The sequence below is a fragment of the Rana temporaria genome, chromosome 12 (genome assembly GCF_905171775.1).
Source record: "Rana temporaria chromosome 12, aRanTem1.1, whole genome shotgun sequence".
NCBI classification, from domain to species: domain Eukaryota; kingdom Metazoa; phylum Chordata; class Amphibia; order Anura; family Ranidae; genus Rana; species Rana temporaria.
The window spans coordinates 723,157-747,809 of record NC_053500.1 but is presented as its reverse complement, the minus strand read 5'-3'; the positions used below and the strand labels follow the sequence as shown (position 1 = coordinate 747,809).

At 54.0% G+C, this 24,653-nt stretch overlaps 2 protein-coding genes across 2 annotated transcripts in view; one reads left to right on the top strand and one right to left on the bottom strand.

Moving 5' to 3' along the window:
- Positions 1 to 4,790: 4,790 nt before the first annotated feature.
- LOC120919331 (extensin-like) lies at positions 4,791 to 7,460 on the bottom strand. The gene has a single exon (XM_040331442.1). The coding sequence runs from the start codon at positions 7,458 to 7,460 to the stop codon at positions 4,791 to 4,793; it is 2,670 nt and encodes an 889-aa protein (XP_040187376.1).
- Positions 7,461 to 8,379: 919 nt separating this feature from the next.
- The window catches only part of RHBDL3 (rhomboid like 3), a 33,235-nt gene continuing 16,961 nt past the window's right edge, over positions 8,380 to 24,653 (top strand). Inside the window, exons 1-5 of the mRNA XM_040331583.1 lie at positions 8,380 to 8,661; positions 16,344 to 16,568; positions 16,668 to 16,816; positions 23,378 to 23,490; positions 23,607 to 23,707. Of these exons, the coding sequence (XP_040187517.1) occupies positions 8,458 to 8,661; positions 16,344 to 16,568; positions 16,668 to 16,816; positions 23,378 to 23,490; positions 23,607 to 23,707 (792 nt within the window). The 5' untranslated portion in view covers positions 8,380 to 8,457. The remainder of the gene's footprint in view (positions 8,662 to 16,343; positions 16,569 to 16,667; positions 16,817 to 23,377; positions 23,491 to 23,606; positions 23,708 to 24,653) is intronic.

Sequence of the window (24,653 nt, the reverse complement as noted above, 5' to 3'; positions counted from 1 at the left end):
CCCCATTCCACTCTCCATTAATGTCTGACCACTAACTGACCTGTCTGCTCGATGTAATTCTAATTCACCCTCCCCCCTCAATCCTAGTTTAAATACTCCTCCAGCATTCCCATAAACCTCTCCCCCAGCACAGCAGACCCCCTTCCATTCAAGTGCAAACCGTCTTTAGCATATAGGTTGCACCCCAATGAAAAGTCAGCCCAGTGCTCTAGAAACCCAAATCCCTCCTTCCTACACCAGGTCTTTAGCCATCCATTCAGCTCTCTAATCTCCCCCTGCCTTTCCTGTGTTGCGCATGGCACAGGCAATATTTCAGAGAATATCACCTTGGAGGTCCTTCCCTTCATCTTGCAGCCTAGTTCTTTAAATTGATTCTTAAGGAGCCTCCACCTTCCATGTATACTGTCATTGGTTCCAACGTGGACCAAGACAGCTGGGTCATGCCCAGCCCCTCCCAGTAATTTATCCACCCGGTCCACCACATGCCGAACCCTGGCACCAGGGAGACAGCAAACCATCCTGGCGACAAATTATTATTATCGGTCCTTCTGATTATAGAATCCCCTATTACCACCAACTGTCTAGGCCTACCTGCACTCCCCTCCCCACCTCTACTAGATGGGTTGCTCTCCCGGCTGTTAGGGGTAGCAGTAACATCTAGGGCTGCCACCTCTGTGTTTGCCACCTCCACATCATCACCCAAATTGGCAAATTTGTTTTGATGCACAAATACAGGACTGGCCTTCCCTTTCTTCACGCCCCTTCCACTCCCTCTAACTGCATTAACCCATCTCCCTATCTGATAATCCTGACTTGCCCCTCCACCCTCCACATCAACCTTACTGACCACTTGCTCAGCGAGCAGAGGACCCCTTTCAAGGTTGTCATTTCTACCCAGTGTTGCAACTTGCTCCTCCAGATCTCTAATACGAGCTTCCAGAAGGGCAACCTGCTCACATCTGTCACAGCGGTATCCATCTTGGAGCTGTTGCACCAATTTTGCATACATGTGACACGCTGTGCACTGAGCAAAACCTTCAACCCTGCTAGCACTCATTTCCCAGTTACAATATAATTACTTGTATGAAGATTAAGATGATACTTACAGTTTTAGAAGACTCCTGTCTTAACTCTTGTTTTAAACTCCTGTTTTTTAACTCTTCCATTTGTATTCAAAAAATTCCACTTCTGATCAGAAATTCCACACCAGATCTTAGCAAGGAGCCAGCTCTTATGGAGTTTTTACAGACACTTATATACTCACCTGTTAACAATTAGACACTCCCCTGTTAACAATTAAACACTCCCCTTAATTAGCCTTTAGAAAGGAAAAAAAAAAAAAAGCTGTTTAAAAAGTGTCAGAGAAAAAAAGACAAACAATTGAACACTTGCAGCAGAAACAGTTAAAAGCAGCTAAAAGCAACTCCTGGTTTTTAACTCTTCCACTTGTATTCAAAAAATTCCACTTCTGATCAGAAATTCCACATACTGTGTATATATCCTCTGGTATAAAACATTGCTCCCCATTCCCTGCGTTGGAATCTCATCAAATGCTTTGATTTTAATGTTTATTAATGAAGAAGAAGAAGAAGATGTAGTACAGGTGACATTACCTGCCGAGACAGGCGGAGCTTCCCCTTCCCATCAGGATAATTATTATCTACATAACTCCGCCTCCTGACTACAAGTAATGTGCTGACACTAATGTACCCCAATCCCCCCTCTGTCCTTCTATTATACCCCAATCCCCCCTCTGTCCTTCTATTATACCCCAATCCTCCCCTCTGTCCTTCTATTATACCCCAATCCCCCCTCTGTCCTTCTATTATACCCCAATCCTCCCTCTGTCCCTCTATTATACCCCAATCCCCCTCTGTCCTTCTATTATACCCCAATCCTCCCCTCTGTCCTTCTATTATACCCCAATCCCCCCTCTGTCCTTCTATTATACCCCAATCCTCCCTCTGTCCCTCTATTATACCCCAATCCCCCTCTGTCCTTCTATTATACCCCAATCCCCCCTCTGTCCTTCTATTATACCCCAATCCCCCCTCTGTCCCTCTATCATACCCCAATCCCCCCTCTGTCCTTCTATTATACCCCAATCCTCCCTCTGTCCTTCTATTATACCCCAATCCTCCCTCTGTCCTTCTATTATACCCCAATCCTCCCTCTGTCCTTCTATTATACCCCAATCCCCCCTCTGTCCTTCTATTATACCCCAATCCCCCCTCTGTCCTTCTATTATACCCCAATCTCCCTCTGTCCTTCTATTATACCCCAACCTTCTACATTGAACCTCATTTGCCATGTAGTTGTACTTGGCTGTGACAGAATTCGCTGGACCCTCCAGGTGGGCCCTCCAGGTGAATCCTCCAGGTGGACCCTCCAGGTGGACCCTCCAGGTGGGCCCTCCAGATGGGCCCTCCAGGTGGACCTTCCAGATGGTCTCTCCAGGTGGACCCTCCAGATGGGCTCTCCAGGTGGACCCTCCAGATGGGCCCTCCAGGTGGGCCTTCCAGATGGGCTCTCCAGGTGGGCCTTCCAGATGGGCCCTCCAGGTGGGCCTTCCAGATGGGCTCTCCAGGTGGGCCTTCCAGATGGTCTCCAGGTGGGCCCAGCTATGTAATAAAAATGGTATATATCTTCTCCCCGTCCTGCAGATCAGAGGCGGGTAGGTCCTCTTCTGGACCGCCATTTCCTGAAGGCCGCAGTGCGCAGTTTCCCATACAGACCCTCCGCCCTCCGGAGTTGCTGGGACTCCATTGTAGGTCAGAGAGGCGCATTATAGGAAGACACATCTGAGGTTTTATATCGATCGATGCGACAATGGAATGGCTCATAGTGTCTGATACATTAATCATCGGACATTGGTAACAATATGGGGGAGGGGAAGTCAGATGATTAGATACGTTAATCATATCTGCTGTCTGATACCCCCCCTCCCCCGCAGGCTGTCTCCTGGGAGTGATCCCGTTATATAAATCCTCTCTACATCTGTGATCCCTCCGTGTAATCTGGGATCAGTCATCCCACAACAACGCAGCTTAATATAGACCCAGCGCAGGTTTCCTCCTCCACCAGGTAGGAGCGCAGCCGCAGTCATTGAGGAAATCTTTCTATGGCTTTCCTGTAATAAATGCCAAGAACTGCACCCCCTACAGCAAGCATGTGACCCCTCCAGTGTGACCCCCTCAGTGTGACCCCCCCCCCCCCCCCCCCCAGTGACAGCGCAGGTTTCCTCCTCCACCAGGTAGGAGCGCAGCCGCAGCCATTGAGAAAATCTTTCTATGGCTTTCCTGTAATAAATGCCAAGAACTGCACCCCCTGCAGCAAGCAAGTGACCCCCCAGTGTGACCCCCCAGCCCCCCCCCCCAGTGTGAAAATTTCCAAAATGTCTTGGTATGCCGACGCCTTAGGAATTCCCTTCACTGGAACTGAGGGGCCAACCCAACCCCTGATAAACAACCCCACACACCATAATCCCCCCTCCCCCCACACCATAATCCCCCCTCCACCAAATGATTTGGACCAGTCAGTGCACAAAGAATCCTACGGACTAAGACTGGGATGCCTTTAAAGTTCATGTGCGTGGCAGGCGTCCCAATACTTTTGACAATATAGTGTAAGGATAGAACATTTTGGTATTGCAGTAGAGTCTTTGAGTGGTGTCGGGGCTGGTACTACAGTTTGGGATTTGGGTGGTCCCGGTGATGTTTGACGGGGGATTTTGGGGGGCTGGTATTGCAGATCGGAATTTGGGTGGTCCCGGTGATGTAGGACGGGGGATTTCGGGGGTGTAGGATGGGGCATTTCGGGGGGCTGGTATTGCAGTTTGGGATTTGGGTGGTCCCGGGGGTGTAGGACGGGGGATTTCGGGGGTGTAGGACGGGGGATTTCGGGGGTGTAGGACGGGGGATTTCGGGGCTGGTATTGCAGTTTGGGATTTGGGTGGTCCCGGCGCTGTAGGACGGGGGATTTCGGGGACAGAAGTATACAGTCAGGGAAGAGCTGTACACGGGACGGCCATGCCTTTCCCAGGCTCTCGGAGTCGGCTCTGGTATTGCAGTTCGGGATTTGGGTGGTCCCGGTGCTGTAGGATGGGGGATTTCGGGGTGTAGGACAGGGGATTTCGGGGCTGTAGGACGGGGGATTTCGGGGGTGTAGGACGGGGGATTTCGGGGGTGTAGGACGGGGGATTTCGGGGCTGTAGGACGGGGGATTTCGGGGGTGTAGGACGGGGGATTTCGGGGGTGTAGGACGGGGGATTTCGGAGACAGTCAGGGAAGAGCTGTACACGGGACGGCCATGCCTTTCCCAGGCTCTCGGAGTTGGCTCTGGTATTGCAGTTTGGGATTTGGGTGGTCCCGGCGCTGTAGGATGGGGGATTTTGGGGGGCTGATATTAAAGTTTGGGATTTGGGTGGTCCCGGTGCTGTAGGACGGGGGATTTCGGGGACAGAAGTATACAGTCAGGGAAGAGCTGTACACGGGACGGCCATGCCTTTCCCAGGCTCTCGGAGTCGGCTCTGGTATTGCAGTTCGGGATTTGGGTGGTCCCGGTGCTGTAGGATGGGGGATTTCGGGGGGTTGGTATTGCAGTTTGGGATTTGGGTGGTCCCGGTGCTGTAGGACAGGGGATTTCGGGGCTGTAGGACGGGGGATTTCGGGGGTGTAGGACGGGGGATTTCGGGGGTGTAGGACGGGGGATTTCGGGGCTGTAGGACGGGGGATTTCGGGGGTGTAGGACGGGGGATTTCGGGGGTGTAGGACGGGGGATTTCGGAGACAGTCAGGGAAGAGCTGTACACGGGACGGCCATGCCTTTCCCAGGCTCTCGGAGTCGGCTCTGGTATTGCAGTTCGGGATTTGGGTGGTCCCGGCGCTGTAGGATGGGGGATTTTGGGGGGCTGATATTAAAGTTTGGGATTTGGGTGGTCCCGGTGCTGTAGGACGGGGGATTTCGGGGACAGAAGTATACAGTCAGGGAAGAGCTGTACACGGGACGGCCATGCCTTTCCCAGGCTCTCGGAGTCGGCTCTGGTATTGCAGTTCGGGATTTGGGTGGTCCCGGTGCTGTAGGATGGGGGATTTCGGGGGGTTGGTATTGCAGTTTGGGATTTGGGTGGTCCCGGCGCTGTAGGACGGGGGATTTCGGGGACAGAAGTATACAGTCAGGGAAGAGCTGTACACGGGACGGCCATGCCTTTCCCAGGCTCTCGGAGTCGGCTCTGGTATTGCAGTTCGGGATTTGGGTGGTCCCGGTGCTGTAGGACGGGGGATTTCGGGGGGTTGGTATTGCAGTTCGGGATTTGGGTGGTCCCGGTGCTGTAGGACGGGGGATTTCGGGGGGTTGGTATTGCAGTTTGGGATTTGGGTGGTCCCGGTGCTGTAGGATGGGGGATTTCGGGGTGTAGGACAGGGGATTTCGGGGCTGTAGGACGGGGGATTTCGGGGGTGTAGGACGGGGGATTTCGGGGCTGTAGGACGGGGGATTTCGGGGCTGTAGGACGGGGGATTTCGGGGGTGTAGGACGGGGGATTTCGGGGGTGTAGGACGGGGGATTTCGGAGACAGTCAGGGAAGAGCTGTACACGGGACGGCCATGCCTTTCCCAGGCTCTCGGAGTCGGCTCTGGTATTGCAGTTCGGGATTTGGGTGGTCCCGGTGCTGTAGGATGGGGGATTTCGGGGGGTTGGTATTGCAGTTTGGGATTTGGGTGGTCCCGGTGCTGTAGGATGGGGGATTTCGGGGCTGTAGGACGGGGGATTTCGGGGCTGTAGGACGGGGGATTTCGGTGCTGTAGGACGGGAGATTTCGGGGTGTAGGACGGGGGATTTCGGGGTGTAGGACGGGGGATTTCGGAGGTGTAGGACGGGGGATTTCGGGGTGTAGGACGAGAGATTTCGGGGTGTAGGACGGGGGATTTCGGGGTGTAGGACGGGGGATTTCGGGGTGTAGGACGAGGGATTTCGGGGTGTAGGACGGGGGATTTCGGGGGGCTGGTATTGCAGTTTGGGATTTGGGTGGTCCCAGTGCTGTAGGACGGGGGATTTTGGGGTGTAGGACGGGGGATTTCGGGGACAGTCAGGGAAGAGCTGTACACGGGACGGCCATGCCTTTCCCAGGCTCTCGGGGCCCCTCTGGTATTGCAGTTTGGGATTTGGGTGGTCCCGGTGCTGTAGGATGGGGGATTTCGGGGGGTTGGTATTGCAGTTTGGGATTTGGGTGGTCCCGGTGCTGTAGGATGGGGGATTTCGGGGCTGTAGGACGGGGGATTTCGGTGCTGTAGGACGGGAGATTTCGGGGTGTAGGACGGGGGATTTCGGGGTGTAGGACGGGGGATTTCGGAGGTGTAGGACGGGGGATTTCGGGGTGTAGGACGAGAGATTTCGGGGTGTAGGACGGGGGATTTCGGGGTGTAGGACGGGGGATTTCGGGGTGTAGGACGAGGGATTTCGGGGTGTAGGACGGGGGATTTCGGGGGGCTGGTATTGCAGTTTGGGATTTGGGTGGTCCCAGTGCTGTAGGACGGGGGATTTTGGGGTGTAGGACGGGGGATTTCGGGGACAGTCAGGGAAGAGCTGTACACGGGACGGCCATGCCTTTCCCAGGCTCTCGGGGCCCCTCTGGTATTGCAGTTTGGGATTTGGGTGGTCCCGGTGCTGTAGGATGGGGGATTTCGGGGGGTTGGTATTGCAGTTTGGGATTTGGGTGGTCCCGGTGCTGTAGGATGGGGGATTTCGGGGCTGTAGGACGGGGGATTTCGGTGCTGTAGGACGGGAGATTTCGGGGTGTAGGACGGGGGATTTCGGGGTGTAGGACGGGGGATTTCGGAGGTGTAGGACGGGGGATTTCGGGGTGTAGGACGAGAGATTTCGGGGTGTAGGACGGGGGATTTCGGGGTGTAGGACGGGGGATTTCGGGGTGTAGGACGAGGGATTTCGGGGTGTAGGACGGGGGATTTCGGGGGGCTGGTATTGCAGTTTGGGATTTGGGTGGTCCCAGTGCTGTAGGACGGGGGATTTTGGGGTGTAGGACGGGGATTTCGGGGTGTAGGACGGGGGATTTCGGGGTGTAGGACGGGGGATTTCGGGGGGCTGGTATTGCAGTTTGGGATTTGGGTGGTCCCAGTGCTGTAGGACGGGGGATTTCGGGGTGTAGGACGGGGGATTTCGGGGTGTAGGACAGGGGATTTTGGGGTGTAGGACGGGGGATTTCGGAGGGCTGGTATTGCAGTTTGGGATTTGGGTGGTCCCGGCGATGTAGGACGGGGGATTTCGGGGGTGTAGGACGGGGGATTTCGGGGTGTAGGACGGGGGATTTCGGGGACAGTCAAGGAAGAGCTGTACACGGGACGGCCATGCCTTTCCCAGGCTCTCGGCGCCCCTCTGGCATTGCAATCTCAGGTGGGCCCTCACGTTGAATGGAGCAGTTGAAAGGCGGCGCAGCCTCCCTGCCATGGTAATGTTCCAGATTAATGGCACCAGACGAGAAGTGATTGTAAACAGAGATTTGGTGTTTATTGTGCTGCAGCTGCCGCCCTGCGCTCCATACACGGGGGCTGTGGCCGGCTTTTGTCGCCCCACAAAGGCTCATTGTGCCCAGATTAGAGCTATTTCTCCTCTCTCCTTCCCATAAGAGGATTATGGGTCATACTGCGGCCGCGGCGTGCCCACCGCCATCTGGGATCCCCTTGTCTGGACTCTTCACCAGGCTGGCCCAGCTGGAGTCCGGGGGGCAGACAATGATCTCTTTGTCAGGGAAATGTATGGAGATGGGGCACTTTCACAACTCTCTGTCGGCCTTATTGAGGAATGCAGAGACGGGGGGGGCACAGTCCTCCTACCCATGGCGGTGGTCAGACCCTTCGCCCTGCTTGGCCGAGTAATTCACTCTAATCTCTCACTCCCAGTCTCTGATAAATGGGGGCATCGCAGAGTTTACCCCCCCGAGGGCAGATCACACCTGCTGGTGTCTGTGCAGATTTACTTGTAGTGTATATTCTGTGTATTGATCTGAGATACGTCCACCTGCCCGGGTCTCTGACCTGCCCGGGTCTCTGACCTGCCCGGGTCTCTGATCTGCAGGGTCTCTGACCTGCCCGGGTCTCTGATCTGCAGGGTCTCTGACCTGCCCAGGTCTCTGACCTGCCCTGGTCTCTGACCTGCCCGGGTCTCTGATCTGCCCGGGTCTCTGACCTGCAGGGTTTCTGACCTGCCCAGGTCTCTGACCTGCAGGGTCTCTGACCTGCCCAGGTCTCTGACCTGCCCTGGTCTCTGACCTGCCCGGGTCTCTGATCTGCAAGGTCTCTGATCTGCCCGGGTCTCTGACCTGCCCGGGTCTCTGACCTGCCGGGTCTCTGACCTGCCCCGGCCCCTCCCTGTGTATCCACTCATCTATGGTACCTATCGGAGTTGGTCGGTGTTTCTATGCCCAGTCAATGTGTATATACAACCCATGGGTACTTGGCATTGGCTGACTAACCCCGTCTTGTGCCCCCAGATGGATGCCGGTAGCAGCGGCTATATCAGCACAAAGCAGTTCTGGACTCTTCTGCGGAAGCATGGCGCAGAGCTGGACCCTCACAAGCTGGATGTCCTGCTGGCCCTGGCAAACCGCAACTCTGACGGGCGAATCCGCTACCGGGATGTGGTGAACCTGGTGAGTGGCTGGAGGAGGAGTGCCGCCATCTCTGCTGGGGAATGGATCCATGCGTGGACTACTGTTTCATTAATGAGTTCTTCTCTAAGGCCTGTTACATAAGAGCCGGGAGATCGGTGAGCTTTGTTGAAGCTTTTATTATACCATTCAGCTCCAGTCTGTAAATGTTCAACACGGATCCTAATGGGAGTGCTGATTGCCACTTTAACCAGTTCCTGCCCACTCTATACCCCTAGGGGGGCTACAGCAGGAGGGCACCCTCCTGTGATCCCGCTGCCCGCGTATACCTGAGGCACGTGGGCGGCACGCTCTGGGATTGCTGCGTCCTTGTAGCTGATCACAGATTGGCGTAAAGAGCCAATCACAGCGAACCCTTTACCACGTGATCAGATTCCTCCAATGACAGCTGATCATGGTGTAAACACAAGCCAGTTATCAATTAAGCTGACAGGAGAGGAGAAGAGAGCCGGTAACTGGCTTGTGTTAAAGCGACATCTGCACTGATTATCAGTGCCTCCTCATCAGTGCCCACCAGTGAAGCCCATCAGTGCCTCCTCATAAGTGCCCACCAGTAACACCTATCGGTGCCTCCTCATCAGTGCCCACCAGTGCTGCCTATCAGTACCTCTTCATCAGTGCCCACCAGTGCTGCCTATCAGTGCCTCCTCATTGCTGCCCACCAGTCCCGCCTCTTCAGTGCCGCCTATCACTGCCTCCTCATCAGTGCCCACCAGTAACACCTATCAGTGCCTCTTCATCAGTGCCCACCAGTGTCACCTATCAGTGCCTCCTCGTCAGTGCCCACCAGTGTCACCTATCACTACCTCCTCATCAGTGCCCACCTGTGCCACCTATCAGTGCCTCCTCGTCAGTGCCCACCAGTGCCGCCTCTAAAGTGCAGCCCATCAGTGCAGCCTATCAGTGCCCATCAGTGCCACCTCATTAGTGCAGCCCATCCATGCTCATCAGTGCCGCCTCATCAGTGCCCATCAGTGAAGGAGAAAAATTACCTGTTTTTTAAATTGTATTACAAACTATGAAAAACATTTTCTTTTATTTCAAAATTTTCTGTATTTTTTTTGTTTGTTTAGTAAAAAATAATGTCTGCTCTGCAAGTGGTTAAAAAAGCTGCTAGCAGGCTTCCAATATGCTTCAAGAAGTTCTGCAGCTTGCTAGCAGCTTGTTTAAAGTGGCAATCAAGCACTCCATTAGGATTTGTGTTCAACGTTTACAAACTGGAGCTGAATGATACTTTAAAAGCTTCAGCAAAGCTCACCGATCACCCCGCTCTTATGAAACAGGCCTTAGGCCCGGGTCACATGTGTGCGGCCGCGGGTCCGTGCCTGGGGGTCCGGTGCGTTTTTGTTTACTGGTGCGATTCGGGTTTAAATTTTTGCCTGAATTCTCACCTGAACCCAAACACCCAGGAAAGCGCACTGCGGCCGCCCCGTCCATGTGTGACCTGGCTCCACTGAGAGGCCTTTATCCATCGTCTACATGTGAGATCTGATGTCTTTATCACCGCAGTCACTGTGCGTTTGTGGATATAAAATATCTGTCAGTGCCGAGCGCCGTCGGCTCCATTGCAAGTTTATGAGCCGGAAAACACATTTATCCTCCGAGAGAGAGAGAGAGAGAGAGAGAGAGAGTGGGAGGAAGGAAGGTAGAGGGGGGAGAGAGGCAGAGGAGAAGACAGAAGAACAAGTGTGGGGGTAGAAGGCCTGGGAGGGGGTGATGGGATGTGGGGTGAGATGGGGGAGGGGTAGAAGGTCTGGGAGGGGGTGATGGGATGTGGGGTGAGATGGAGGAGGAGGGTGATGGGATGTGGGGTGAAGGGATGTGGGGTGAGATGGAGGAGGGGTAGAAGGTCTGGGAGGGGGTGAAGGGATGTGGGGTGAGATGGAGGAGGGGTAGAAGGTCTGGGAGGGGGTGATGGGATGTGGGGTGAGATGGAGGAGGGGTAGAAGGTCTGGGAGGGGGTGAAGGGATGTGGGGTGAGATGGAGGAGGGGTAGAAGGTCTGGGAGGGGGTGAAGGGATGTGGGGTGAGATGGAGGAGGGGTAGAAGGTCTGGGAGGGGGTGAAGGGATGTGGGGTGAGATGGAGGAGGGGTAGAAGGTCTGGGAGGGGGTGATGGGATGTGGGGTGAGATGGGGGAGGGGTAGAAGGTCTGGGAGGGGTGAAGGGATGTGGGGTGAGATGGAGGAGGGGTAGAAGGTCTGGGAGGGGTTAAAGGGATGTGGGGTGAGATGGAGGAGGGGTAGAAGGTCTGGGAGGGGGTGAAGGGATGTGGGGTGAGATGGAGGAGGGGTGAAGGCCTGGGAGGGGTGAAGGGATGTGGGGTGAGATGGAGGAGGGGTAGAAGGTCTGGGAGGGGTTAAAGGGATGTGGGGTGAGATGGAGGAGGGGTAGAAGGTCTGGGAGGGGGTGAAGGGATGTGGGGTGAGATGGAGGAGGGGTGAAGGCCTGGGAGGGGTGAAGTGATGTGGGGTGAGATGGGGGAGGGGTAGAAGGTCTGGGAGGGGGTGATGGGATGTGAGGTGAGATGGAGGAGGGGTAGAAGGTCTGGGAGGGGGTGATGGGATGTGAGGTGAGATGGAGGAGGGGTGAAGGCCTGGGAGGGGTGAAGGGATGTGGGGTGAGATGGAGGAGGGGTAGAAGGTCTGGGAGGGGGTGATGGGATGTGGGGTGAGATGGAGGAGGGGTAGAAGGCCTGGGAGGGGTGATGGGATGTAAGGTGAGATGGAGGAGGGGTAGAAGGTCTGGGAGGGGGTGATGGGATGTGAGGTGAGATGGAGGAGGGGTAGAAGGTCTGGGAGGGGGTGATGGGATGTGAGGTGAGATGGAGGAGGGGTAGAAGGTCTGGGAGGGGGTGATGGGATGTGAGGTGAGATGGAGGAGGGGTAGAAGGCCTTCCTGGGAGGGGTGAAGGGATGTGGGGTGAGATGGAGGAGGGGTAGAAGGTCCGGGAGGGGGTGAAGGGGTGTGGGGTGAGATGGAGGAGGGGTAGAAGGTCTGGGAGGGGGTGAAGGGATGTGGGGTGAGATGGAGGAGGGGTAGAAGGTCTGGGAGGGGGTGAAGGGATGTGGGGTGAGATGGAGGAGGGGTAGAAGGTCTGGGAGGGGGTGAAGGGATGTGGGGTGAGATGGAGGAGGAGGGTAAAGGGATGTGGGGTGAGATGGTGGAGGAGGGTGATGGGATGTGAGGTGAGATGGAGGAGGGGAGAGACGGGGTGGAGGTATAATAGAGAGGCAAGGGATGGGAGGCAGAGTGAGGGACATGGGATGATGGGGAGGAGGGGTTGAGAAAAGGTAGAGAGATAAAATCTGGGGAGTGAGAAGAGGAGAAGTGGGGGTTGAAGGTGGAGTGGCAATGTTAGAGGAGGATAGGTGGAGGAGATATCAGTGGAGAATGTGGGCTGGAGGATAGAAATGGGAGTAAGAGACATGCATGGGGAAGGGGGGCTGAGAATAAGGTTGGGGGGTCAATGGAAGATGGTTTGAGGAATGTGGTCACCCGAATGTGGGTTGTGTGGATGGGTAAGAAGGAGGGTTGTGTGGATGGGTAGATGGGTAAGAAGGAGGGTTGTGTGGATGGGTAGATGGGTAAGGAGGGTTGTGTGGATGGGTAGATGGGTAAGAAGGAGGGTTGTATGGATCTGTAGATGGGTAAGAAGGAGGGTTGTGTGGATGGGTAGATGGGTAAGAAGGAGGGTTGTGTGGATCTGTAGATGGGTAAGAAGGAGGGTTGTGTGGATGGGTAGATGGGTAAGAAGGAGGGTTGTGTGGATGGGTAGATGGGTAAGAAGGAGGGTTGGGTGGATGGGTAAGAAGGAGGGTTGTGTGGATGGGTAAGAAGGAGGGTGCTGTGTGGATGGGTAGATGGGTAAGAAGGAGGGTTGTGTGGATGGGTAGATGGGTAAGAAGGAGGGTTGTGTTGATGGGTAGATGGGTAAGGAGGGTTGTGTGGATGGCTAGATGGGTAAGAAGGAGGGTTGTGTGGATGGGTAGATGGGTAAGAAGGAGGGTTGTGTGGATGGGTAGATGGGTAAGGAAGGTTGTGTGGATGGGTAGATGGGTAAGAAGGAGGGTTGTGTGGATGGGTAGATGGGTAAGAAGGAGGGTTGTGTGGATGGGTAGATGGGTAAGAAGGAGGGTTGTGTGGATGGGTAGATGGGTAAGGAGGGTTGTGTGGATGGGTAGATGGGTAAGAAGGAGGGTTGTGTGGATGGGTAGATGGGTAAGAAGGAGGGTTGTGTGGATGGGTAAGAAGGAGGGTGTTGTGTGGATGGGTAAGAAGGAGGGTTGTGTGGATGGTTAGATGGGTAAGAAGGAGGGTTGTGTGGATGGGTAGATGGGTAAGAAGGAGGGTTGTGTGGATGGGTAGATGGGTAAGGAGGGTTGTGTGGATGGCTAGATGGGTAAGAAGGAGGGTTGTGTGGATGGGTAGATGGGTAAGAAGGAGGGTTGTGTGGATGGGTAGATGGGTAAGGAGGGTTGTGTGGATGGGTAGATGGGTAAGAAGGAGGGTTGTGTGGATGGGTAGATGGGTAAGAAGGAGGGTTGTGTGGATGGGTAAGAAGGAGGGTTGTGTGGATGGGTAGATGGGTAAGAAGGAGGGTTGTGTGGATGGGTAGATGGGTAAGAAGGAGGGTTGTGTGGATGGGTAGATGGGTAAGAAGGAGGGTTGTGTGGATGGGTAGATGGGTAAGAAGGAGGGTTGTGTGGATGGGTAGATGGGTAAGGAGGGTTGTGTGGATGGGTAGATGGGTAAGAAGGAGGGTTGTGTGGATGGGTAAGAAGGAGGGTTGTGTGGATGGGTAGATGGGTAAGGAGGAGGGTTGTGTGGATGGGTAGATGGGTAAGAAGGAGGGTTGTGTGGATGGGTAAGAAGGAGGGTTGTATGGATGGGTAAGAAGGAGGGTGTTGTGTGGATGGGTAGATGGGTAAGAAGGAGGGTTGTGTGGATGGGTAGATGGGTAAGAAGGAGGGTTGTGTGGATGGGTAGATGGGTAAGAAGGAGGGTTGTGTGGATGGGTAGATGGGTAAGGAGGGTTGTGTGGATGGGTAGATGGGTAAAAAGGAGGGTTGTGTGGATGGGTAGATGGGTAAGGAGGGTTGTGTGGATGGGTAGATGGGTAAGAAGGAGGGTTGTGTGGATGGGTAGATGGGTAAGAAGGAGGGTTGTGTGGATGGGTAAGAAGGAGGGTGTTGTGTGGATGGGTAGATGGGTAAGAAGGAGGGTTGTGTGGATGGGTAGATGGGTAAGAAGGAGGGTTGTGTGGATGGGTAAGGAGGGTTGTGTGGATGGGTAGATGGGTAAGAAGGAGGGTTGTGTGGATGGGTAGATGGGTAAGGAGGGTTGTGTGGATGGGTAGATGGGTAAGAAGGAGGGTTGTGTGGATGGGTAGATAGGTAAGGAGGGTTGTGTGGATGGGTAGATGGGTAAGAAGGTGGGTTGCGTGGATGGGTAGATGGGTAAGAAGGAGGGTTGTGTGGATGGGTAGATGGGTAAGAAGGAGGGTTGTGTGGATGGGTAGATGGGTAAGAAGGAGGGTTGTGTGGATGAGTAGATGGGTAAGGAGGGTTGTGTGGATGGGTAAGAAGGAGGGTTGTGTGGATGGGTAGATGGGTAAGAAGGAGGGTTGTGTGGATGGGTAGATGGGTAAGAAGGAGGGTTGTGTGGATGGGTAAGAAGGAGGGTTGTGTGGATGGGTAGATGGGTAAGAAGGAGGGTTGTGTGGATGGGTAGATGGGTAAGGAGGGTTGTGTGGATGGGTAGATGGGTAAGAAGGAAGGTTGTGTGGATGGGTAGATGGGTAAGAAGGTGGGTTGTGTGGATGGGTAGATGGGTAAGAAGGAGGGTTGTGTGGATGGGTAGATGGGTAAGAAGGAGGGTTGTGTGGATGGGTAGATGGGTAAGAAGGTGGGTTGTGTGGATGGGTAGATGGGTAAGAAGGAGGGTTGTGTGGATGGGTAGATGGGTAAGAAGGAGGGTTGTGTGGATGGGTAGATGGGTAAGAAGGAGGGTTGTGTGGATGGGTAGATGGGTAAGGAGGAGGGTTGTGTGGATGGGTAGATGGGTAAGGAGGGTTGTGTGGATGGGTAGATGGGTAAGAAGGAGGGTTGTGTGGATGGGTAAGGAGGGTTGTGTGGATGGGTAGATGGGTAAGAAGGAGGGGGTGAGAGGAAAGGGTGACGCAGAGGGTGGGGTACAAAGTTCAGAGGACGGAGATTTGGGTAAATGTCCTCTCTCCTCTCTCCTGGAACGTCGGGGGTCTCGGCACTCTGGGGGGATATTCTCTCCACCTCTTGTCCCCTCGTTAGACATTCATTGGGTTTTATTACTGAATTAATATAAGTGTGGGGGAGGGTGGTGGGGTCCGGCCTTTGTAATGCTCTCCATGTTATCCTGGTAGAACACGGGACCCCCCATCAGGTGAAGGGAGAAGGATCCTCCTGGTACCAGTCTATAGAACGGGCTAGTTCTGGATGAAGCCTGGCACAGGTTGTAGGTGGTGAAGGGGGAAGGATCCTCCTAGTACCAGTCTGTAGAATGGGCTATTTCTGGATGAAGCCTGGCATAGGTTGTAGGTGGTGAAGGGAGAAGGATCCTCCTGGTACCAGTCTGTAGAATGGGCTAGTTCTGGATGAAGCCTGGCACAGGTTGTAGGTGGTGAAGGGAGAAGGATCCTCCTAGTACCAGTCTGTAGAATGGGCTATTTCTGGATGAAGCCTGGCATAGGTTGTAGGTGGTGAAGGGAGAAGGATCCTCCTAGTACCAGTCTGTAGAACGGGCTAGTTCTGGGTGAAGCCTGGCGCAGGTTGTAGGTGGTGAGGGGAGAAGGATCCTCCTGGTACCAGTCTGTAGAACGGGCTAGTTCTGGATGAAGCCTGGCGCAGGTTGTAGGTGGTGAGGGGAGAAGGATCCTCCTGGTACCAGTCTGTAGAACGGGCTAGTTCTGGGTGAAGCCTGGCACAGGTTGTAGGTGGTGAAGGGAGAAGGATCCTTCTGGTACCAGTCTATAGAACGGGCTAGTTCTGGGTGAAGCCTGGCACAGGTTGTAGGTGGTGAAGGGAGAAGGATCCTCCTGGTACCAGTCTGTAGAACGGGCTAGTTCTGGGTGAAGCCTGGCACAGGTTGTAGGTGGTGAAGGGAGAAGGATCCTCTTGGTACCAGTCTGTAGAACGGGCTAGTTCTGGGTGAAGCCTGGCGCAGGTTGTAGGTGGTGAAGGGAGAAGGATCCTCCTGGTACCAGTCTGTAGAACGGGCTAGTTCTGGGTGAAGCCTGGCACAGGTTGTAGGTGGTGAAGGGAGAAGGATCCTCCTGGTACCAGTCTGTAGAACGGGCTAGTTCTGGGTGAAGCCTGGCACAGGTTGTAGGTGGTGAAGGGAGAAGGATCCTCCTGGTACCAGTCTGTAGAACGGGCTAGTTCTGGATGAAGCCTGGCACAGGTTGTAGGTGGTGAAGGGAGAAGGATCCTCCTGGTACCAGTCTGTAGAACGGGCTAGTTCTGGGTGAAGCCTGGCACAGGTTGTAGGTGGTGAAGGGAGAAGGATCCTCCTAGTACCAGTCTGTAGAACGGGCTAGTTCTGGGTGAAGCCTGGCGCAGGTTGTAGGTGGTGAAGGGAGAAGGGTCCTGGGCCATGCGCCCCTCTCATGTTTTTTCTTTCTCTTCTCAGATGAGCAGTAAGCGATCGAATAGCTTCCGCCGTGCGATCCTGCAGGGGAACAGACGCTTGTGTAATACGGCTCTTATAGAGGAGTCGGGTCTAAGTCTGGCGCAGAGGCTGATCCGCCACGTGGCTTATGAGGTTCTCCCCCGAGAGATCGACAGGAAGTGGTTCTATGACAACTACACGGGCTGTCCGCCACCCTGGTTCATGATCGCCATCACCATTGTGGAGGTGGGTCCATATGGCCAAGTACTGGTCCAGGTACAAAGGATACTGAAGTATGGACTGTGGCCTCTGCTGATTGGTAATGCCGTTTTCTTCTTCTTCCAGGTGGCCATCTTTGTGTATTATGGGCTAGTTTTGGACAGATTTGTGTTGCAGGTCAACCACCCCCAGTACCTGAAGAACCCCCTCATGTACCACCCCCAGCTCCGCTCCCAGGCCTGGCGCTACCTCAGCTACATCTTCATGCATGCCGGGTGAGTCCTACACTATGTGTGGAGAAGCTTCTCCATCTCCTGGCACCTTCTCCGTGTCCTGGCACCTTCTCCGTCTCCTGGCACCTTCTCCGTCTCCCGGCACCTTCTCCGTCTCCCGGTACCTTCCCCGTCTCCTGGCACGTTCCCTGTCTCCCGGCACGTTCCCCGTCTCCCGGCACGTTCCCCGTCTCCCGGAACGTTCCCCGTCTCCCGGCACGTTCCCCGTCTCCCGGCACGTTCCCCGTCTCCCGAGCATCTTTCCCGTCTCCCGGGCATCTTCCCCGTCTCCCGGGCATCTTCCCCGTCTCCCGGGCATCTTCCCCGTCTCCCAGGCACCTTCCCCGTCTCCCGACACCTTCCCCGTCTCCCGGCACCTTCCCCGTCTCCCGGCACCTTCTTCTTGCACCTTCCCCATCTCCTTGCACCTTCTTCTGGCACCTTCTCCATCTCTTGGCACCTTCTCCATCTCCTGGCACCTTCTTCTGGCACCTTCTCCATCTCTTGGCACCTTCCCCGTCTCCCGGCACCTTCCCCGTCTCCCGGCACCTTCCCCGTCTCTCGGCACCTTCCCCGTCTCCCGGCACCTTCCCCGTCTCCTGGCACAGTCTCCGTCTCCCAGCACGTTCTCCGTCTCCCGGCATATTCTCCGTCTCCCGGCACATTCTCCGTCTCGCGGCACCTTCTCCATCTCTCCCGGCACATTCAAATTGTAGAAGTCCGGTCCGCCTCTGACACACGGCATCTTTTGTAGAGCTTTTTTTCTTAGAGAATAGGTACAGGAACTCCTCCCTTCCAAGACACCCTTGACTCCACCCCCTACCCACCTCCGAGCAACAATAGATTCCCCAGTAGCCAGATGTAACGGAATGGCCCGTGACACCCAGAGACTTTTATAGGATGGGGGGTACTCCTGTGCCAGTGTCACTAATGACTCTTGGGTCTAGGGTCATCCTGTACCCCTTTTGGGCATAGGGTGACTGATAACTGATAATTCATGTTTTGCAGGATATCTTGGAATATTACAAGTTGTTAAAGTCTGACTTCAAATGGAGTGTTTTCATCCAATGGGGGGACACATGCTTTTGAGGTGTTAATTGTGTCTGCTCCTAGACATTCCATTGTGTGATGCTAACTAAGTCTGCTACTGTGGTGATGTGGAATGTGACTTGTCAAGCTGTATGCGGAGACAGGCTGTCTGGATAATGACTAATAATTAACTCAATGTCATTGTCTAAAAGAATGTGATTGAAGCCCCATTGTGTGATGTGTGGGTGGAGTGTGTCTTTGTTCCTTTGATTAACTTTAACATGTCTGTACTGTATATAAGAGAGCTAATCATTAAAGCATTGATTCATTCATTTGACTCAGAACACAGAGCATATGTCTCGTAATTCTGGGGGAATTCTTATGGATCGTGTCTGTTGGATGGTTGGAGTGTCAGATAATCTGTCGTGGTTGATGGAATGGAATATCGTAAATGGTGGTGAGCTACAAGGACACAGGACAATGGAGACACAGTATGAACGTCTGAAGCTCTCTTCCCTCATGGACTTACTGGAGAGCCGGGGCAGACCGGCCAGCAACCGTAAGAAAAGGGACATTATCGCAGAACTTGTGGAAATGGATAGAGCTGAAAGGCCCGGCGTAACAGACAGGACACCCAAGGAAGAAAGTTTTGATCGGGCTGTTAGACGTGGACTGGCACAGTATGGTCCTAATCCTCCACCGGAGTTCATAGACCTGGTTATAGCGGCTGTGGATGCCACTTGGCTACATCAAAGAGGTGCTGCAGCAGCAGAAGTCACAGCAGCACCAACTGAAGAGAGAGGAGAGGTACAGATACCAGTCTCCATGGAAGAGGAATTCAGAAGGAGGTTACAAGAGATGAGGATACAGCACAGAGGACCAGTATCAGAGGAGACCCTGCTGGGATGGTCGGATGTGATTCGTTGCCAACTCTGGAAGGAAGCGCTAGCTCTTGAGCAGCAACACCAGGGGAAGGTCCTCCCCTCCATCCATGTAAGGTACTGGTCGCAGTATGATGTACGAATGTCGTTGTTGGGGGAACAACTGAAGCAGGAGTGGACAGCAGAGTTAAGCAGGCTGATCCGGGCAGAGATGCGGTTGGACGAGAGCTACAGAGCCCTCCGGTGGTATGTAGCCCAAGAGTGCCCGTGGTCAGCGGATGACAGCCCCAAGGAAGGCTTTGACTATGATGGCCTGGGATTGTTGTATTGGAGGATGTCCAGTGATCCTGACTTCGGGGATGATAGGGAGTGGCATTTGGAGGAAATAATGGAGCACAGAGAGCAAGAATTGAATGTCTCGGAAGGGCACTGGGCACAGGAAGATTTGGAGTTTCTGGCCATTCAGGAATGGGAGATGGAGATCGCCTATAGACAGCTGCTAGACTCTGCTCAGCAGCAGGGTGGGGCTCCCGTTGCCTGGGACTTTGAGGAAATTTCAGATGACAGCTCTGAAATCCTGGCTGATGAATCGGCAGTGGAAGATCGGAAGATTGCCATCCCTAAAGCCAAAGCAGATGGTGTGGAGTTCCAGGGGGCGGGGCCAGTTGGCTCATCTCCTCAGCCACAGATTACCGAATGTATGGACTTAATGGGCCGGTCACAGGATGTTATGAATTATGCATCCCCAGCAGAAGAGCTGGCAACAGAGCAGAGTGCCTCAAGCCTCTGCCCTCAACTAACGGAAGAGGGAGTTCCTGTGGGAGTGGATGGGACTGTGGTCTCCAATCACGGCAACCCACCAGAAGAGCTGGCAACAGAGCAGAGTGCCACAGGCCTCTGCCCTCAACTAACGGAAGAGGGAGTTCCTGGGGTAGTGGGTGGGACTGTGGTCTCCACTCACAGCAACCCAGCAGAAGAGCTGGCAACAGAGCAGAGTGCCACAAGCCTCTGCCCTGAACTAACGGAAGAGGGAGTTCCTGGGGTAGTGGATGGGACTGTGGTCTCCAATCACAGCAACCCACCAGAAGAGCTGGCAACAGAGCAGAGTGCCACAGGCCTCTGCTCTCAGCGGAAGAGGGAGTTCCTGGGGTAGTGGATGGGACTTCAGTCTTCACTGACACAACCCCAGAAAATGGTGCGGCACTGAGACAGGAGGATGTCAGCACCGGGGGATTTTCTACCACCAGTGGATGGGACTCCAGTCTCCACTGATATACCCCAGGGATGGGGGGCAGTTGGCCCAGATCCCCAACAACATGATGGACTGAGCCCAGTCACCCTGTCTTCTCTCCAGCGGCTGAAAGGACTCCAGGGAGAAGGGCCAGTCCAGGCCTCTCCCCAGCGGCAGGCAGGTTCTCTTAGAGAGACAGAGGTTGGCTGGGTGAGTAATGCTCTGTTTGGAGCAAATTATTTGGGGTACGGTATGGATACCAGCATTGGGGGACTGGTACTACTGACTAACTTCAGAGTCAACCCGTTTGGGGTCTCCTCCTGTGTCAGTCTCCCACCGAAAGGGGAGAGATGTAACGGAATGGCCCGTGACACCCAGAGACTTTTGAAGGATGTGGGGTACTCCTGTGCCAGCGTCACTAATGACTCTTGGGTCTAGGGTCACCCTGTGCCCCTTTTGGGCATAGAGTGACTGATAACTGATAATTCATGTTTTGCAGGATATCTTGGAATATTACAAGTTGTTAAAGTCTCACTCCAAATGGAGTGTTTTCATTCAATGGGCAGACACATGCTTTTGAGGTGTTAATTGCGTCTGCTCCTAGACATTCCATTGTGAGATGCTAACTAAGTCTGCTACTGTGGTGATGTGGAATGTGACTTGTCAAGCTGTATGCGGAGACAGGCTGTCTGGATAATGACTAATAATTAACTCAACTGAATGTCATTGTCTAAAAGAATGTGATTGAAGCCCCCCATTGTGTGATGTTGTGGGTGGAGTGTGTCTTTGATTATCTGTAACAGGCCTGTACTGTATATAAGAGAGCTAACCATTAAAGCATGGGTTCATTCATGTGACTCAGAACACAGAGCGCATGTCTCGTCTCTCTGAGGGAATTCTTATGGATCGTGTCTGCTGGCTTGTCGGACTGTCGGATAAGCTGTCGTGGGGCGATGGGATGGAATATCGTAAACGGTGGTGACCGTTACATCAGCATCAATAGACCCTCCAACAGCCAGCAACAAAGACCCCTCAACAATACATCCCTCCTAGCAACGACTGACCCCCCACCCTCCCAGTAACAACAGATCCCCCATGAGCAACAACAGAAGAACCCCCCAGCAACAATAAACTCCCTTCCTTCGCAAAAATAGATCCCCCCGGAGCCGTCAGACTCTCCAGCACCATTACATTCATTCAGTTTGGGAGGTGCTGGAACTGTGTTCCCCTGCGTTCCCTCGCATTCCCCCGTGTTCCCCCGCCTTCCTCCGCATTCCCCCACGTTCCTCCGCGTTCACCTGTGTTCCCCCCGCGTTCCTGCTGAAAAAAAGCCCCGGTCTTCCGTCCCATGGATGATGGAACTCCAAATCTACATGTTGAACCAAGAATGTTACTGAAAGCTCTTTTACAGAGATGACCATCGAATGTTATTCATGAAGAGCGACCCGTCACTATGACACATGGAGGGGTCCGGAGCTCTGAATGGAGAGGCTCGGGGGTAATATGAAGCTGTTATTGATCGTTCATTAGGAAGACGCGTCAGTGTTTCCCGTCATTGATCTGCAGGAAGGTGACTCTGTTCCTGGATGGTGATATTGCAGCTCTGCAGTGATGATGTCTTCACATCCGACCGACGTGACTGAGGAGCAATTCCCATAAATGTCTACAATAAAATCATCCTCATGGGTGTCTACCGCGCTCCCAGAATCTCTCGCCCCCCACCCTTCAAAATACCGTCTCCTCCTGACTCTCCCTCCTTCGTTCTCTCACCCCCCACCCTTCAAAATACCGTCTCCTCCTGACTCTCCCTCCTTCGTTCTCTCACCCCCCACCCTTCAAAATACCGTCTCCTCCTGACTCTCCCTCCTTCGTTCTCTCACCCCCCCACCCTTCAAAATACCGTCTCCTCCTGACTCTCCCTCCTTCTTCTTCCTTTTCTCACCCCCCACCCTTCAAAATACCGTCTCCTCCTGACTCTCCCTCCTTCTTCTTCGTTCTCTCACCCCCCGCCCTTCAAAATACCGTCTCCTCCTGACTTTCCCTCCTTCTTCGTTCTCTCACCCCCCACCCTTGATATCTCAATCTCCCTTCGACCCCCACTGCCCCCCCTCTCCTCACCCCAATCTATTATTTTCTTTCCCTCCTCACCCTCTCTCTCCTTCCCACTTTGTCCCCCTCTCTGTGCGTCTCTCCTCCTCCGACACCCCCCCTCCTTCACTCACTCTTTACCCCCTCTCTTCCTCACTCCTCTCTCTCCCCTCCTCAATGGCTCCTTGCGCTTCTCTCCTCCACTCCTCTCTTCCCCACTCCTCTTTCACCCCTCCTTATTCTATCTCTTTCCCCTCCTCTATCTCCCTCTTCTTATCTCTCACCCCTCCTCAATCTCTTTCCCCCTCCTCTATCTCTCTTGCTTCTCTTTTCTCTCACCCCTCCTCGTTCTCTCTTTCCCCTCCTCTATCTCCCTCGCTCCTTATCTCTCACCCCTTCTCTTCTCTCTCACCCCTCCTCATTCTCTCTCTCACCCCTCCTCGTTCTCTCTCTTTCCCCTCCTCTATCTCCCTCGCTCCTCTTCTCTATCACCCCTCCTTGTTCTCTCTCTTTCCCCCCTCTATCTCCCTCACTCCTTATCTCTCACCCCTCCTCGTTCTCTCTTTTTCCCCTCCTCTATCCCCTTCGCTTCTCTTTTCTCTCACCCCTCTTCATTTCTCTCTTTCCCCTCCTCTATCTCCCTCGCTCCTCTTCTCTCTCACCCCTCCTCGTTCTCTCTCTTTCCCCTCCTCTATCTCCCTCGCTCCTCTTCTCTCTCACCCCTCCTTGTTCTCTCTTTCCCCTCCTCTTTCGCTCTCGCCTCTCTTTTTTCTCACCCCCCTCGTTCTCTCTTTTTACTTTCGTCTATTCGCCTCGCTCCTCTTCTCTCTCACCCCTCCTCATTCTCTCTCTCACCCCTCCTCTTTCCCCCTCACTCCTCTTCTCTCTCACCCCTCCTCATTCTCTCTCTTTCCCCTCCTCGTTCTCTCTTTCCCCCCCTCTATCTCCCTCGCTCCTCTTCTCTCTCACCCCTCCTCATTCTCTCTCTTTCCCCTCCTCGTTCTCTCTTTCCCCTCCTCTATCTCCCTCGCTCCTCTTCTCTCTCACCCCTCCTTGTTCTCTATTTCCCCTCCTCTATCGCTCTCGCCTCTCTTTTCTCTCACCCCTCCTCGTTCTCTCTTTTTACTCTCGTCTATTCGCCTTGCTCCTCTTCTCTCTCACCCCTCCTCTTTCCCCCCCACTCCTCTCTCAAGTTTTCTCTATCTCCCTGAAACCCCTTCTATGTTCCTCCCTGTCCTCTCTCTGCCCCCCCCCCCCCCCGGTTTATTTATTATAGAGGTGCAGTAGGATGAGTTTTGGGGGTTTCGCCTCTAATTCCACGTTTGTCTTTCTCAGGATAGAACATTTGGGGGTGAACGTGGCTCTGCAGTTGTTGGTAGGGGTCCCCCTGGAGATGGTACACGGCACTCTGAGGATTGGATTTCTGTACTTTGCTGGTGTCCTGGCCGGTAAGTGATGATTCCATGAGGAGGAGGCGTGTCCTCATTCCCGTCTCATCCAACCGAATGTCTCCGAGAGACACTTTCCTTCTATCCACCAATCACAATACATTCTTCTGTCGCAGGGTCTCTGGCGGTGTCTCTGGCTGACATGACGGCTCCCGTGGTTGGATCTTCCGGTGGAGTGTACGCCATCATATCCGCTCATCTGGCCAATATTGTGATGGTGAGCTCCGCCTCCTGCATGAATGGTGTTGGTGGGCTCTGTGGGTATATATATATTTATATACTGGATACAAACTATATTATCAAAAGTATTGGGACACCGGCCTTTACACACACATGTACTTTAATAACATCTTAGTCCGTAGGGTTCAATGTTGAGTTGGCCCACTATGTCCATAAAGACAAAGATGAGTGAGTTTGGGGTGGAGGAACTTGACTGGCCTGCACAGAGTCCTGACCTCAACCCCATAGAACACCTTTGGGATGAATTAGAGTGGAGACTGCAAGCCAGGCCTTCTCATCCAACATCAGTGCCTGACCTCACAAATGCTCTTCTGGAAGAAGGTCAAACATTCCCATAGACACACCCCTAAACCTTGTGGATGGCCTTCCCATAGACACACCCCTAAACCTTGTGGACGGCCTTCCCATAGACACACCCTCCTAAACCTTGTGGACGGCCTTCCCATAGACACACCCCTAAACCTTGTGGACGGCCTTCCCATAGACACACCCCTAAACCTTGTGGACGGCCTTCCCATAGACACACCCTCCTAAACCTTGTGGACGGCCTTCCCATAGACACACCCCTAAACCTTGTGGACAGCCTTCCCATAGACACACCCCTAAACCTTGTGGACAGCCTTCCCATAGACACACCCCTAAACCTTGTGGACAGCCTTCCCATAGACACACCCCTAAACCTTGTGGACAGCCTTCCCATAGACACACCCCTAAACCTTGTGGACGGCCTTCCCATAGACACACCCTCCTAAACCTTGTGGACGGCCTTCCCATAGACACACCCTCCTAAACCTTGTGGACGGCCTTCCCATAGACACACCCCTAAACCTTTTGGACGGCCTTCCCATAGACACCCTCCTAAACCTTGTGGACGGCCTTCCCATAGACACACCCCTAAACCTTTTGGACGGCCTTCCCATAGA